General features: G+C 37.1%; 1 protein-coding gene across 1 annotated transcript in view; it reads left to right on the top strand.

Moving 5' to 3' along the window:
- The window catches only part of KIRREL2 (kirre like nephrin family adhesion molecule 2), a 130,561-nt gene that overhangs the window by 63,224 nt on the left and 52,854 nt on the right, over nt 1–14,483 (top strand). Inside the window, exons 2-6 of the mRNA XM_044080446.1 lie at nt 790–939; nt 1,285–1,434; nt 6,819–6,976; nt 7,800–7,950; nt 9,650–9,755. Coding sequence (XP_043936381.1) covers nt 790–939; nt 1,285–1,434; nt 6,819–6,976; nt 7,800–7,950; nt 9,650–9,755 — 715 coding nt within the window. The remainder of the gene's footprint in view (nt 1–789; nt 940–1,284; nt 1,435–6,818; nt 6,977–7,799; nt 7,951–9,649; nt 9,756–14,483) is intronic.

Raw genomic sequence — 14,483 nt, 5'->3', positions numbered from 1 at the left:
GGTATTCTGTACAGAGTCTGTACCCCTGGTCACATGACTCTCAACTGTCCACCAAATAAAATGTAAGCAGGTCATACCACTAAACTGTGCCTGGTTTTGGATCAAAATTTTGCTCTGTCCTTCCTAATTCCTCCTATAACTGACGGATCTTGAAAGAAAAGGTGATGGATTAAACTTAGTAAATAATGACAATAATTAAGGTGATAACCTTTTTCTTATTCTGTCAATTTCTCAACTAAATAGTCCTAATTTTTTTTTAAATTGTCCTGGATTATTTCTGGATTTATTCCTGATCCTAGTGATAAGAGGATGAGAACTAGCCACCTCATCATTCTGTCACCAGGCCAGTAATAGAGCCTAGTTTGTCTTGATGGTAATCTGGGCTTTTTTCCATTTATACCATGGTACTGGTAAAACAGTCATCATTTGCTGCTCTGTGACCTGGATGGTAAAGATTTTGAAAAAGGTTATAGCTCTTATTTCTACTTCAAAAGCAGACCAACAAGTTAATAGCGGGGGGGGGGGGCTGATTTATTAGTTTAAAAATGATCTGGAAGGACTCCATGTAAAAATGTCACTCAGATGTTAGAAGGGTATGAGTGGGCACAGTCCAAGCAAAACTTATCAAAATGCATTATCAAGAAATTGTTTCCTGTGCTTGATAGGTGTTTGGAGGCAGTCATAAAAAAACTGTTACATTGATTTTGATAAAATTATAATTAGGATACATTAATTGCTTTGTAGTTGAATACAGTCAAAGATTATGAGTCCAACATTTTCTTCTTCCAGGCTTTGCAGCATCTTTCTCCCAGCAACCTGTGGATCGAGATATTATCTCTGGGCAGTCAGTGACATTGCCATGTGTTGTGGTAGGATATAAAGGCATTGTACAGTGGACAAAGGATGGACTAGCCCTTGGTGGAGAACGTGATTTGCCAGGTAAGAGAACAGTGCAGCCACAACTCTCTGGTATGTTTTAAACATCTTTATGTCATAAAAGTCTTTGCATTCAGGACGTAAAACAGGTAAATTAAGTGACAAAAGAAGTAGTATTCCCATCAGCGTTTATAGACTTGAGAAAAAAGCAAATGTAAATAAACAAAGCAGTAATGTCACTTCCATTGCTTAGAAATGTATGTGATACTGAAATGCCAAGCAGCATAATTTTGTTTGTCCGTTTTCGCATTTTTGTCTTATATTGTGATGGTAGCCCTTTCTAACAATGATCTCTTTTCTTCCCTTCCCAACGACACTCTTGTCCCCTTTCAATAACCATGGCTGCAGGCTGGTCCCGGTACTCTATCACAGGTGATGGCTCTTCTGGAGAGTATAACCTTCGCATTGAATCAGCTGAGCTTGAGGATGATGCAGTATATGAGTGTCAGGCAACGCAAGCAGCACTCCGATCCCAGAAGGCAAAACTGAATGTTTTAAGTAAGTGATGTCTCTTCTCTAAATGCTGATAAAGTATTGCTTCAGAAACAGAAGCAGAAAATGTAAATTGGCATAAACTGTGATAGCTGCAATGTAGAGTGCACTTACCATCTTTGCTGTAGATTTTCTTCATGCAACCCACAAAACTACTGTCCTAAGTATAATAATCTAATGTTTACAGAAATCTCAATAACAACATGTTTGTGTGTGCGTGTGCGTGTGCGTGTGTGTGTGTGTGTGTGTGTGTGTGTGTGTGTGTGTGTGTGTGTGTGTGTGTGTGTGTGTGTGTGTGTTGGGGTGGGTCTAGGTAAACTACAATGGGATTGCCAACCATGCACCACGTATAGAAAAGTGTACAGCTTTAAAAATGTTTCATTTTGTGAAAATGAGATGTACTAGAATATAAACTAAAAGAAACTTGGTTTGTTTTCAGTGGTTCATAATGTGTTTTATTAAATGGCTTTACTCAGTATGCCTAATTTTACAAAACTGAAAGTATAAGATGTCCAGAAACACACACTGTGTTGGAGGTGAGGCTACATTCTGGACATTGACATTTAAGTTTGGTTTATGTGTGTGGGTGTTTGTGTGTGCACGCATGTGTGTATGTGTGTGTATATACTTGTGTTTATGCATGCCTGCTCATGTCATATTGACAGTGAGTGATCATGTGACCAAATACAGCCTTTCAGTTTTTCATTAACTTTTTAAAAACGTAACTACTTTGTCAAAACTTTCATCACTATAAACTCCCTCCTCAAGGCACCACACTCAGCCAGAGCAGATCATCTTGTTTTGACAGTTTTGTTAAACCCTTGTTTAACTAGCAAGTCAGATATGTAACAGTAACTGTAATGGATTGAAGAATCCAAAAGACTTAATAGTACTGTTATTTGTTTACAATTCAAATAAACTTGTTGTTGTACTAATAAAATAAGTTCACTTTCTGAAGCCACAGAACACATTTATAAAGGGAATGACTATTTGTAAAGGTGAAAGGGTTCATAAAAGTTGCTAAGCCATTGGCTCTGTTAACCAAATGTGGTCCCTGAATCATATAATCCTGCTTGGGCACTCTGTCCAAAACTGTTATGCACACCTATTTTAGCATAGTGGTAGCCAATCATTCCTGTATTGCAACTTTGAAAATCCCAACTCCACTGATTTTGCAGGGATACCCCATTGACGGTGTCAATCTTGTTGGACCCTCCTGATTCAGCAAATACTGGAGGACCTTCTACTTTTTATTTGAGACTGGCCACCATTAAACAACTGCAGATCAGTCTGCACTATGAAACTTGTTTGTAAAAATCTTTTCATTTCATCAGACTTCATCTATACAATAGCAGCACAGAAATTACCCTACATCACTTGCATACTTCTCGACTTCTTAGAGCAAGAAGTCTGGACAAAGCCTAAAGTAATTGGGAGACAAAGACCCCAAAATAGGGACAGATTTTAAATATTGCTCTTATAAACTTAAAAAGTTGCTAGAATAACAAGATTTGTGCTATCATGCATTCGATGAAGGATATGAAGTGAGAAACTCAAATGTATGTCATTATTTCATGACTTCAGTCTTCCAACAGTTGGCAGAAAAACACAAATTTTATGAGGACTAGACTAAAAATATGAGGCAAAAATCTGGATAATTGAGAACTATGATCTTTTACTCAGTACTTGCACTCAGTTTAGACGTGTCGCTCTACAGAGTAACTAACTTGTCTAATACTCAGGTATTTCAGTGTAGTCTACTTAGACTTGTTGCTCTACAGAGCAAATGACTTGTCTAACACTCAGGTATTTCAGTGTATACTGCTTACAAAGAAATCAGTTGTATGACTACTGTTTGATTTTAAAGGAGTGCTTCAGGGATCTCCATTTTTGACTATAATGTGACCTAAGACATACAGTATGGATAAGAAAACATTAAATCCCTGTGTAATTGAAATCCACAGGGGGCAGTAAACATTCATTGAAAGGCAAGTTGCCTTTCAACTTCAGGATAACACCAAACATACAGGAGTCGTCAGTACAACCTATTGTAGTTCAAAAGTTCAAGTTTCTTGTATGTTAGTCTGAAGTAACTAAATGTGTGTTTGCTGAATATGTAACTCGGTAAGAATTGCATAAGCCTTTGTCAGGTTTTTGCTTTTATTTCCTTAGACTTTCTAGACTTAAGATGCAGAAATGCAGTTAAGTGCTTTTTGATTAACTGTGTTTTCAACATGTCCTTATAATAGTAGTAAGTTGTTATGGTTAGCAACACCTCTTGTCTCCCAGCAATAGTAACTGTTTAACGTTAGTGTAGGAGTTTAATTTTTACCACATTATAAAATGCATTAAATTACACTTTCAGATAGTGTATCATGTTCTATGCATTTTACCACCTTTCTAGTGCAGTTATAATTAGAATTCAATTAGTCCATTTGTAATGTATACAAATTAAATTTTGTGTCAAATTTGTTGAGAGATTCACCATTACACAAAAAAACAAGCCACATTCTGTGACAATTTGTTGGTGATCTTAAAATTGTGGAGCTTTAAAACAGGTGTACTGTATTCCATGGGCTAATGTGAAATGTAAAACAGTCTCCTCTCTGCCATAAACCATAAGACTAATTAAAAGTGCAGTCTTTTTTTGTGTAGCCATCTGCCACAGTGGAAGCATCTTTCAAGATTAAAAGGTTATAGCCGTTAACTGAATGACAAATGTCCGTTCACTTTATGTCAGGGAGATTATCTGAGTGAAAAATTATTGTGTTGAATGATAACAACTGTCACCACAGCATTTTTTTCTGAAAACTTTCCTCTCTTATGTAAAATGTTAATGACCAAAGTTCAAACATTTATGATCATACAGAAGTTTCACAAGTTTTAATTTATTTAATTTTGTTAATGATGTAAAAACTATTGAGCCAAAGGAATTTTACTGTGATCATGCCAGAATTAAAGCTCCAAACCTACTAACAGTCTGTAGAGTAGCCAGCAAACCAAATAGTGTCTCTTTGGGAGATGAGGAAAGAGGAAACAAAACATCAGGTAGAGAATATCCCTTGCAACTATGAAAAGAGCATATAAACTCCACCCAGAAAACAGAATGAAACCATGGTAGCAACACTAACCACTACAGCAGCATGCTAAAAGACATAGATGCAAAAAACATGAATATAACACTTAGACTCATGTTCAGCAAGCAAATGGAATAACCTGAAAACTAAAGAAGGCAGTAAGTTCTCCTTACAGAGCAAATATGGTTTGACATGAAACATGTTTATGTATATATGTTTTGTAGTTATTTGTCTATCTCTCAGTACTGTGTCTATAGATGCATCTGTATACATTCATGTATCCATGACTATATTATGTATTGAGATGGAAAACCAGCTATTTCTGGAAGTTGTATGTCAACAGTATATGACAATTGTGTAGCAGATTATTCCTTTGTTCTCTGAACTTCCCAACCAGATGAAAAGAACATGAAAGAAGATGAAGTCTGTTGCCTCTAGTAAGAGGGGTACACATCTCAGAGCCATTCAGCTGCACTGTTCTTCAGAGACTAGTTTCACCATGAATTCTAGAAATAAGAAAAATAACTTATGTATGCATGCACACAGTCACACACATGACGCACGCACATCTTTTCCCCTACTAAATTAATAAAAATGAAACACTCCATATGTTGGAACTGCTGTCAACTCCTAAACCTTGTGTCAGCCAGACAGCTCCTCTGACAGATTAACGTCGCTACTTTTACCACCTACGCTATATGCAAATCTTGTTCCTTCTAACTGATTCAGACTGCAGTAACTGCTCTTTCACCCTACTAATCCTAGCAAATATAAAAAAATATGTTTCATCAGGAAACCCTAGCGGTTTCAGTCAACATAAAATTGCACCAGCTAACTCATTTTAAACCCCTTCCATGCACTGCCAGTAACACACAATGGAATGCCTAAGTGATGCTGCACTCTCTGTGTGGCTTTTGACTTAGAACCAATGCTATTAGGGAAGGCTAGTACTTAAAATGTATTTTCTTGAGAACACATTCCACAATGTTGTCACAGCAAACATAATTATGGAAAAATATTTAAAATGAACAGAAGGTACATAGATTTGATTGTGTGTTTTACACGCACACACACACAGACACATGTGGCACACAGACACGCACGCGCAGACACACACACACGCACGCGCAGACACACACACACACACACACACACACACACACACAGACATACACAAACCCACATATTCATGTACAGAAACAAAACCACATACACGTACAGAAACACACAGACATATATCTACGTTCATGCATGCACATATATACAAACACACAAACGTTTGTACATGCACACACACATAGAAACACACGAAAATTCACACGTGCATGTCTATACACACACACACACACACACACACACACACACACACACACACACACACACACACACACACACATATATATGCATATACACATATGAAGAAAATGCACACACATGCACACACATTTCCATTTTAAGAACTGTGTTGTTTGTGTTTTGCACATTGACAATTAAATATTTAAATTAAGTTGGGTACTTTAATTTACTTTTTCATTGGTAAGCCAGCAGTTTAGTCCTAGAAAGTTTTTGTTTTAGATGCATGGCATTGGCACCCAGTTTATGCCTTACATGAAGTCATGTCGCCACAGTGTTGTTGAATAATTTAGCTCTTCAGAAATTATTTCTTGGTTACAAAGCATTCTGGGAAACTATTGGTGCACCAGAAATGATGTGGGTAAAACTAGTGACCCATGTTTGAAGTGCACCTTGTTCTCTAGAAAATCCACTCAATGAGTGCAGTAATGACAGACTGCATAATACTTTACCTTACACTGGAGCAGGACCAGGATAAAGTGTTCTCTGTTGTGAAGACTCAGGGAATAGGGAAGGATCCTGTGGGACTAAAAGCATTAGAGTGCAGGTGCTGTGTTAACGAGCATACATGGTCAGATTTCTACACTAGTGCAATCACAGAATAAACAACATGCAGTGGGAACAGCAGAACCAAAACCTTAGCATCTACTGGTGACAGCTCTGTGTGTCAGCTACCCTACTTTCAAAAGTGACTTTCAAGATGTTTTACCAGTAGTCAATGAAATATTTAGGCAAACGCTGCCAGAATTCAGTCTCATTATTCCTACATGCTTGATTGTGACAGTAGATCCTTGAATCTCTGTTTAACAGATAGTGTAGCGATAATAGTGTTGGACAGACCCGTAGTGTCTGTCTAGAACATTGTCCAAAGAATCAAATTGTGCTCTTTTTCAGAATATTGGACTTGGAAGTTTTCTGAGTCACAGAAAAGTGTAACATATGATATGTTTCTGTTCACAGTACCACCTGGTGAGCCTGTAATTGAGAATGGTCCTGTCGTGAAACTAAAGGCAGACACACCATATAATCTAACCTGCAAGGCACCGGGGGCCAAACCCGCTGCTGAAATTACTTGGTACCGGGATGGGGAACGGCAAGATACAGCCATCTATTCTAAAGTAAGAGTTGCAGAAAAATTTTTTTTTTTTTCTCATAGCAGCATTTTTTAATGTTTACTTCAAAAGTGAAAGAGTGCATGTGTGAGAGAAAGAGAAACAAAGACAGGCAGTAGAAATGATGGTCTTAATAAACTGTGTTTTATCCAGCCAACGCTAATATATAATTATAAAACAGGGAGAATCCCACAGAAAAATATTGACAATCAGTCCACATTGGTCAGTTTCTTGCTTTGCTTTTGCTCTTCCAAGTACCCTTGTGTTTAATTTAGTGAAAATAAAATACCAATTTGATGAACAACAGAGAAGAGGGCTTCACAGCTAGATGTACTACAATGCAGGCTCAGCTGCGTTATGTTTGTGAGAATGGTTAAAATGCTTTCATGATATTTTAAGTGTTTATTTTTTTTTTGTTAGCAACTTTAAAAAAGTTGGCCTATTTTTTCTTCTTCATTTTTTTCAGTTCCTCATTGTAACATCTAAAAAGTTAAACCTTTTGTGAGGCATCTTAAGCTTAATGAGTTGTTTATCCATTTGTGAGAGTGTAAGATATGTTCCCTACGTTCTCTTTGATAGTAAAAGTTATTTTTATAAACCCATTTTAATTTAATTACATTTTTATAATGGCCTACAACAGCTGGAGAGTAAACATCTTGCACTAGTCAAACAAACCAACATACTGTATCTGCAAAAGATACAAGTGCAAACGATGTAAGGTTAGAAGAGTACAGAACATGGTGTTACAGATGAAAGCAAAAGTCGGGAAAGGAGAGTACAGCATCTGCAGCAATGATTTTAACTTTAAACACTTCTTTCCCTGCTATAGGAAGTCATGCCAGATGGGAAAAGGGAGAATGCAGTGAGCATGCTTCTCATCACACCAACAAGTAAGGACAGCGAGCGACAGTTTATATGTAACGTGACTAACCGTGCTGCACCCGCTGGCAAACAAACAAAAGTTACACTTAATGTGCTGCGTAAGTATTTATTTAATCAGTCTGACAAACAACTTGGTTTGCTTTCCGAACATGAGGAGATAATATGGATGAGGAGAATTATTTAATTGTACTTAATGTTGAGCCGCCATACTGTTGGAATATAAACTTCAACAAATTATGTTACAACTAATAGGAATCACAGATTCAAATAGTATGAATATTGCTTACTTTTGAGTTTTAATTGATTGCTACAATATGCATTTTAGGATTTTTCTGTGCTGAATTTAGTAACTGTTTAGGGATGTACCAACGAAATTTTGCACTTGTACACCTAGCCCCTGCATTCTTGCCCTCTTACAATAATGTGTTTGTTTTCTGTAATGGCATATATCTTACATGTGAAATCAAAGATACAGCATAATATCATACAAAAAAGCTCAACAGGCACACACTACTGACCATACTGCGGTGGTGGTGCTGCAGTAGCGTTGTCACCTCACAGTAAGAAGTTGTCCTGTTCGATTCTCAGCTAAAGCGTCTTCTGTGTGGAGACATGCGTGAAAGGGCATACCTTCATTGAAGGTTGTGCATCAGGGCTGGCAACTCGGCACGTAAAAATCTACTGCCAATCATTAGCGGACCGGAGTTCTGCTGTAGCGACCCCAAACCGCGAAAAGCCGAAAGACACGACAACAACAAGCAGCAACCATTAGAAATGTATACTTCAAAATGTATACTTCAGACATTTTCTCATCTATATTGCTGTATCCATTTCTGAAACTGTATTTTGTTTTGCATATCACAGCATAGATTCATGGGTAAGTACTAGGCTAGCTGTCATTGTGAGCCATTTTAAATCTAGCCAGCTTCCCTTTTAGTATTTGAATTAACCTATCCCATTTGGTGTTTGATTGACTTTTACCATCCTATGGTCAATAATTATATAGTGTCCTTCTCTTGTCAAATTACTGTACTTAATTAAATAGACCTCTTCCTTTTAAATGCCTTATCTATGAGTGTTATACTTGCTTTTAGAGGTACGCTAAACACTTCCTCACATGGAAATGTCCATTTTATGTGTGGGTCGTTGCTGTCATGAGCCTTGTCAGGACTAGTAAAGATGAGTTATGCACTGTGTGTTGGTCTACTTTTCAAAGATTGCACAGAGCGTGCAAACAGCGTGAGGGAGTAATTTCAGATCTTCTCTTCATTTGTCACTGCGTAACTAGCTGAGGAGGAGCAACACACATCAGTCTTAAAGTAATTGACTTTGCAGACTCCACACTGCATACACTTAATTCATAAAGAGCTGAAAAGGTCTTACCTACAGTTCTGCCCTCATGGACTATAACTTGGTGAACACTTTTATGTAGTGAGATAATAGATAAGAAATAGTTGGTTAGCTTTCACAGCCATACAGTTACATTGGAGCAGGGATTGGCTAAGACATACACAACCATCATGTCATTTCTGTGAATTAGCTTTATACGTTGAAGGAGTTAGTAGTTAAGGCTTATACAACTCTTTTCTTTTCCTACAATGTTACACTTTAGAATGCGTTACTTGCTCCCACCCGAGTTATGCATGGGCCTCTGGTATAAACACAGCATATCTTAAGAATAAGTACAACCAACAGTTCAAAAATGATGTCTGTAAACTTAACTCTGAATACATCTGTTGTACTAAAGCTTGTACTGAAGTACACTAACTTACTTTTTTATTTTTCAAAACTCCTTAGATCCACCTACAGTTACTCTTTCTGTCCAGCCACAAACTGTTTTAGAAGGCGTGAGAGTTAAGTTTCTGTGCACAGCAAGGGCTAATCCTGAGGTTACTGGATTCAGGTATGTATACTTGTTCTAGAAAGAAGTAAATTAACACTTCAGCAGATCAACTGCATTAGCAGTGATAGAAATTTAAATTTGTTTACCATTGCTGGAATGTCTTTTTAAGATTTTTTTACACAAGAACTGTAGGTGTTGGCAGGTGACATTAATGCAGTTTCTCTTAGTGTATTTGGGTTCTTGGAGACTAGATTATCAGTCACTGTCACAACTTTGAATATGAATGTTCACTGATGCTCTATATTGAATGTAAAACATAACATTTGCCGTGGAACAGACAAAAAACAAAAAACAAACCAAAATACAGCAGAAAGACGCCAGTCCTATTGATCCGCAACCCAGGCAGGATAATCCACGATATGTAGTATACGTCAAGCAGTATCCTGTGTAACAAAAGTGTAAAAGTCCAATGATCTTCACTCCAAAAGTGGTGTTTAACGCTTTATTTGGTCAGAAATAAAATACGTTTTCGCAGTGGTCAAAGCCACCACTTCCTCAAAACAAAGCAAAAAGTATTTTAAAAGTACCGCCAAAACATTTATAAATAGTATGTATGTGGCGTGGCAAGTTAGTTGATTCTGTTTAAAGGTACAGTAGACCTATACAATAAGTTGCTCACACCAAATAGTAAATTCATTGACAAAAGCCACAAGTTAAAACTGTTCGTGAACATACTATTACTTAAACTAGCTAGTACCTTTAATCCTCCTCATCATTCTGGATTAGCTATGTTTGAGAGTGCATGTGAGGTTGATATTAGGTACTTATGTCAAGCACAGACAACCTCGAAGAAACATGTAAATTACAACATCACAAGAGAACAGACTAACTGCCTTAAACATCTCTGTTCATCAGCAACAAGAGTGATCAAACCAGACAAAGGAGGAGGTTTGGTCATTTTTGACAACCATACTTACATTGAAAAAAATGGAGAGAGTACTAAATAGCTCAGCCTATAGTCTGTCCTCAGTGAATGAAATGAACTCATCTAAAATGAGACTCAGAGGTTACTTTAGGGACATGTTCATTAGTGGAAAAATAGACGGAGAAACCTATAATTATATTGACATTAACATGTCAAAGAACCCTGTGATTTTCGGCATTCCGAAAATTCACAAGAATATACACAATCCACCAATGCGAGCACTAATCGACAGCCGTTCATCAATAACTTATCCTTGTGCACAATTGGTGGAGATTATCCTGTCCAAATACTTGAAACTGATTTCAAGTATTTGCAAGGATTCATGGACGTTCCTCCAAAACATGAGTACCATTAATTTTGATAACTCTTTGAACTTCCTCACGGTTGACGTGGTCGACCTCTATACATCTATCCCGCATCTTGAAGCAGTGGAATGGATCTCCTTCATGCTGAGAGATTTAAAGGCCAATGAAAAGGAAATTAATATTGTCTCAGAACTCCTCGACATTATTTTAACCTCAAACTATTTTACCTTTAACAATAAGGTTTACTTGCAAAAACAAGGTATAGCGATGGGCTCACCGTGTGGTGCTTCCGTCGCTAACCTATTTATGGCATACTGGGAGAAGACTTATATTTTCTCCAATCCTAATTTAATGAGTAAAATTAGGTTCTACACTAGGTACCTTGATGACCTATTTATCCTGTTCAAGGGGAGTGCAGATGATGCTGCTTCACTGATTGAACTGTTTAATGACTCCACTTCTTTTCTGAGTTTTACATTTACCTTTTTGACTTCTGAGATAGACTACTTGGATGTAAACCTTCAGAAAGACATAACTAATTTAGAATATTTCTCCACTATTTATAGAAAGCCAACATACTGCAACTCTTTTTTACATTTCCACAGTTTACATCCTTTTAGGCAGAAAAGGGCCATTATAAAGGGCCAACTAATCAGAGCTTCTAGAATGTGTAGTAGGGAAACTGCATTCATTCATGAATGCAATAACCTAAGAGGAATGTTCTTGAGCAGAGATTACCCTATGAGTTTATTCTCAGAACTTTTAGAGGAGGTCAATCATAAGCGTTCAAATGGTTTGTACCCTTCACTACTTAAAAAGATAGTACCAGTAGTGGAAGACACAGTTTTTACCCTAGAAGTCAGTGGGTGTACCTCGCCTACTGAGAACAACAACAATACTGGAGATAATAGGAATGCTGGAACTTTTAATACTAGTTTCATTTCAACTTTTAGTAGTGACTCTTTTGACATCCAACATATTTTAATCAAAAATTGGCATTTTATCTTGAATAATGAGGCACTCTTTGAAAAACTAGGTAATAGACCAAGGTTCGTGTACAAACGAGGCAATAACCTTAAATCAATACTTGAAAGCAACAATAGACTAGACAACACCATCAAGTCTAAGGGCTGCTTCCCCTGTGGGTTCTGTAAATATTGCCAATATATAAAAACTTGTAATTTCTTTAAGATAGGAAAAAGGAAATACTACATTAATTATAGACTTAACTGTGTATCTAGATTTATAGTTTACTTGGCCTTATGTAATTGCTGTGAAGCATTTTATGTGGGAAAAACAGATCGAAGATTTCGTGACAGAGTTTACGAGCATCTGTACGCAATAAGAACCAAAAATGATGATAATGCTTTAGCAAGACACTGTTTAAAACACGTAGGACATACTTTTTGTTTTATGGCCATTGATGAAGTACCACAGTCTGTTAGGGGAGGTCCTGTTAGCCCTTTCCTAGAGTCACGAGAACCGAATTAGAATGGCAACTGTTACTGAACTCTTTTTGCACTCCTGGCCTAAACGAACATTGTAACATCTCTTGTATTCTCAAACTGAGGAGTTACATGAGATGATTTATTATCACTTGTTCTTAATGTGTTCTCTAAACCTCACTTGAACAATTTTTTCTCCCATTAGCTTGATGACAACCTTTTAATGGTGTCACGTAGGAACTTAGGTTTCCTTACTTAATACACAAGACACTTCTTTTTTTTTTGGCCATGCATTAAACCATAGGTTTTGAGGGTAAAACCTGTCAGTCTTGTATTAGAAATAATAGAATCAGAGATGACAATGTGTATCCTCATTCTTTTTATGTTTCATGTTTACATGAATTTTGTATCATTTTTACATGTTTTTAACATCACATTCTGAACTTCACTTGATTTGATGACACTAGTTAAGCTTGTTGATTTACTTTTTGTGGTGTCATGTTTGAACTGCAGGTTCTGCCGTCCCTGCCAACCTACAGTATTTTCATCACTACTTGTGGTTTACATATTTTAAAATTTTTAGTATAATAGTATTAGAATTTCTTCTATGTATTACCCCTTCTTTCGTTTACTCTTATACATAGTTGTATCACTGTTTTCAGTGACTTTAGCAATGATGTATGTTGACATACACTGTAATGTTGGTGCTAAATCATTTTTTTCTCTTTCTTTTTATTTTCTCGTATGGTTTTACTACGTTTTCAGTGCTGAATTTTACTGCACAGCTTACGGTTTTACAAGTTTGTACTGATTCTCTATTTTGTAATAGTATGTTCACGAACAGTTTTAACTTGTGGCTTTTGTCAATGAATTTACTATTTGGCGTGAGCAACTTATTGTATAGGTCTACTGTACCTTTAAACAGAATCAACTAACTTGCCACGCCACATACGTACTATTTATAAATGTTTTGGCGATACTTTTAAAATACTTTTTGCTTTGTTCTGAGGAAGCGGTGGCTTTGACCACTGAAAAAACGTATTTTATTTCTGACCAAATAAAGCGTTAAACACCACTTTTGGAGTGAAGATCATTGGACTTTTACACTTTTGTTACACAGGATACTGCTTGACGTATACTACATAACATTTGCCAATTACCACAGTAAAGGGGATAACATATCAGTTCTAGTCTGCCTTACATTGTCGTTTCTGTCTGTCTCTTTGGCGTTGATAAAGGCCCCATATTTTATAAGATTTAATGGCATGGATAGCATAAATTATTATCTGAAGTTGTTAATCTTCTTCCTATTCATCACTGATAGGTTCGGAGCCAGGTCGGCCTTATACCAAGCTTGCGTGCAGCAAAAATTCTCAAGCTAAGCTGTTACCCACAATGCCCTTTGCTCAGTTACCTCAGATCTCGTTTGCCACACAGCCACATAGCAGCGTTTCACCGATCTCTCCAGCTAAGTGCTTTTTTTCAGATATATCTACTAGTTTGAAAAAGTTTTTTCTCCTTTTATAACTTGTTCTTGTTGTTCTATATTGCTTCAGCTCTACCCACAGGTATTTCTCTCTTACCATTGTTGGTAATTTCTTGGTATTTCTAACTTTCTACCTTTATGGTATCTTATTACCATTGTTGATATTTGCTTTCTCTCTCCTTCATTTCCTCTCTTTCCTCTCTGTTTCTCTTGTGTGCGAGAGTGTGTTCTGGGATGTCTGAAAAGAAGGGAACTACGGGGTTTAAACACTGCTCTTCTTGCAGTGGTAAACTGCCGAATAGTGACCTCCATGAAGAATGTGTATACTGTTTGGGGGTTCCGCATTTCACAGCGAAACCTCTGTGGGATATTTGTACTAGTTTCAGTCAGCGGACGCTGAATGAACATCATAACAAAGTTATTTTAAAGGGCATGCTTGCTTCGCCTTTTTCGGAGGCCATTTCTGCGACGGAGGTGTCATCCCCTCCTTCTTTGGAAAAGAAACGTCCTTGATCGGACCCCTCTTCACCAGCCAGTGACAGAGGTAGAGGTCACAAGCACAAGGCC

This window comes from Protopterus annectens, chromosome 8.part0 (assembly GCF_019279795.1).
Source record: "Protopterus annectens isolate FY-2018-M chromosome 8.part0, PAN1.0, whole genome shotgun sequence".
In the NCBI taxonomy this organism is placed as follows: Eukaryota; Metazoa; Chordata; order Ceratodontiformes; family Protopteridae; genus Protopterus; species Protopterus annectens.
Note: the sequence above shows the minus strand (reverse complement) of the source record. Positions and strands in the feature narration are given on the sequence as shown.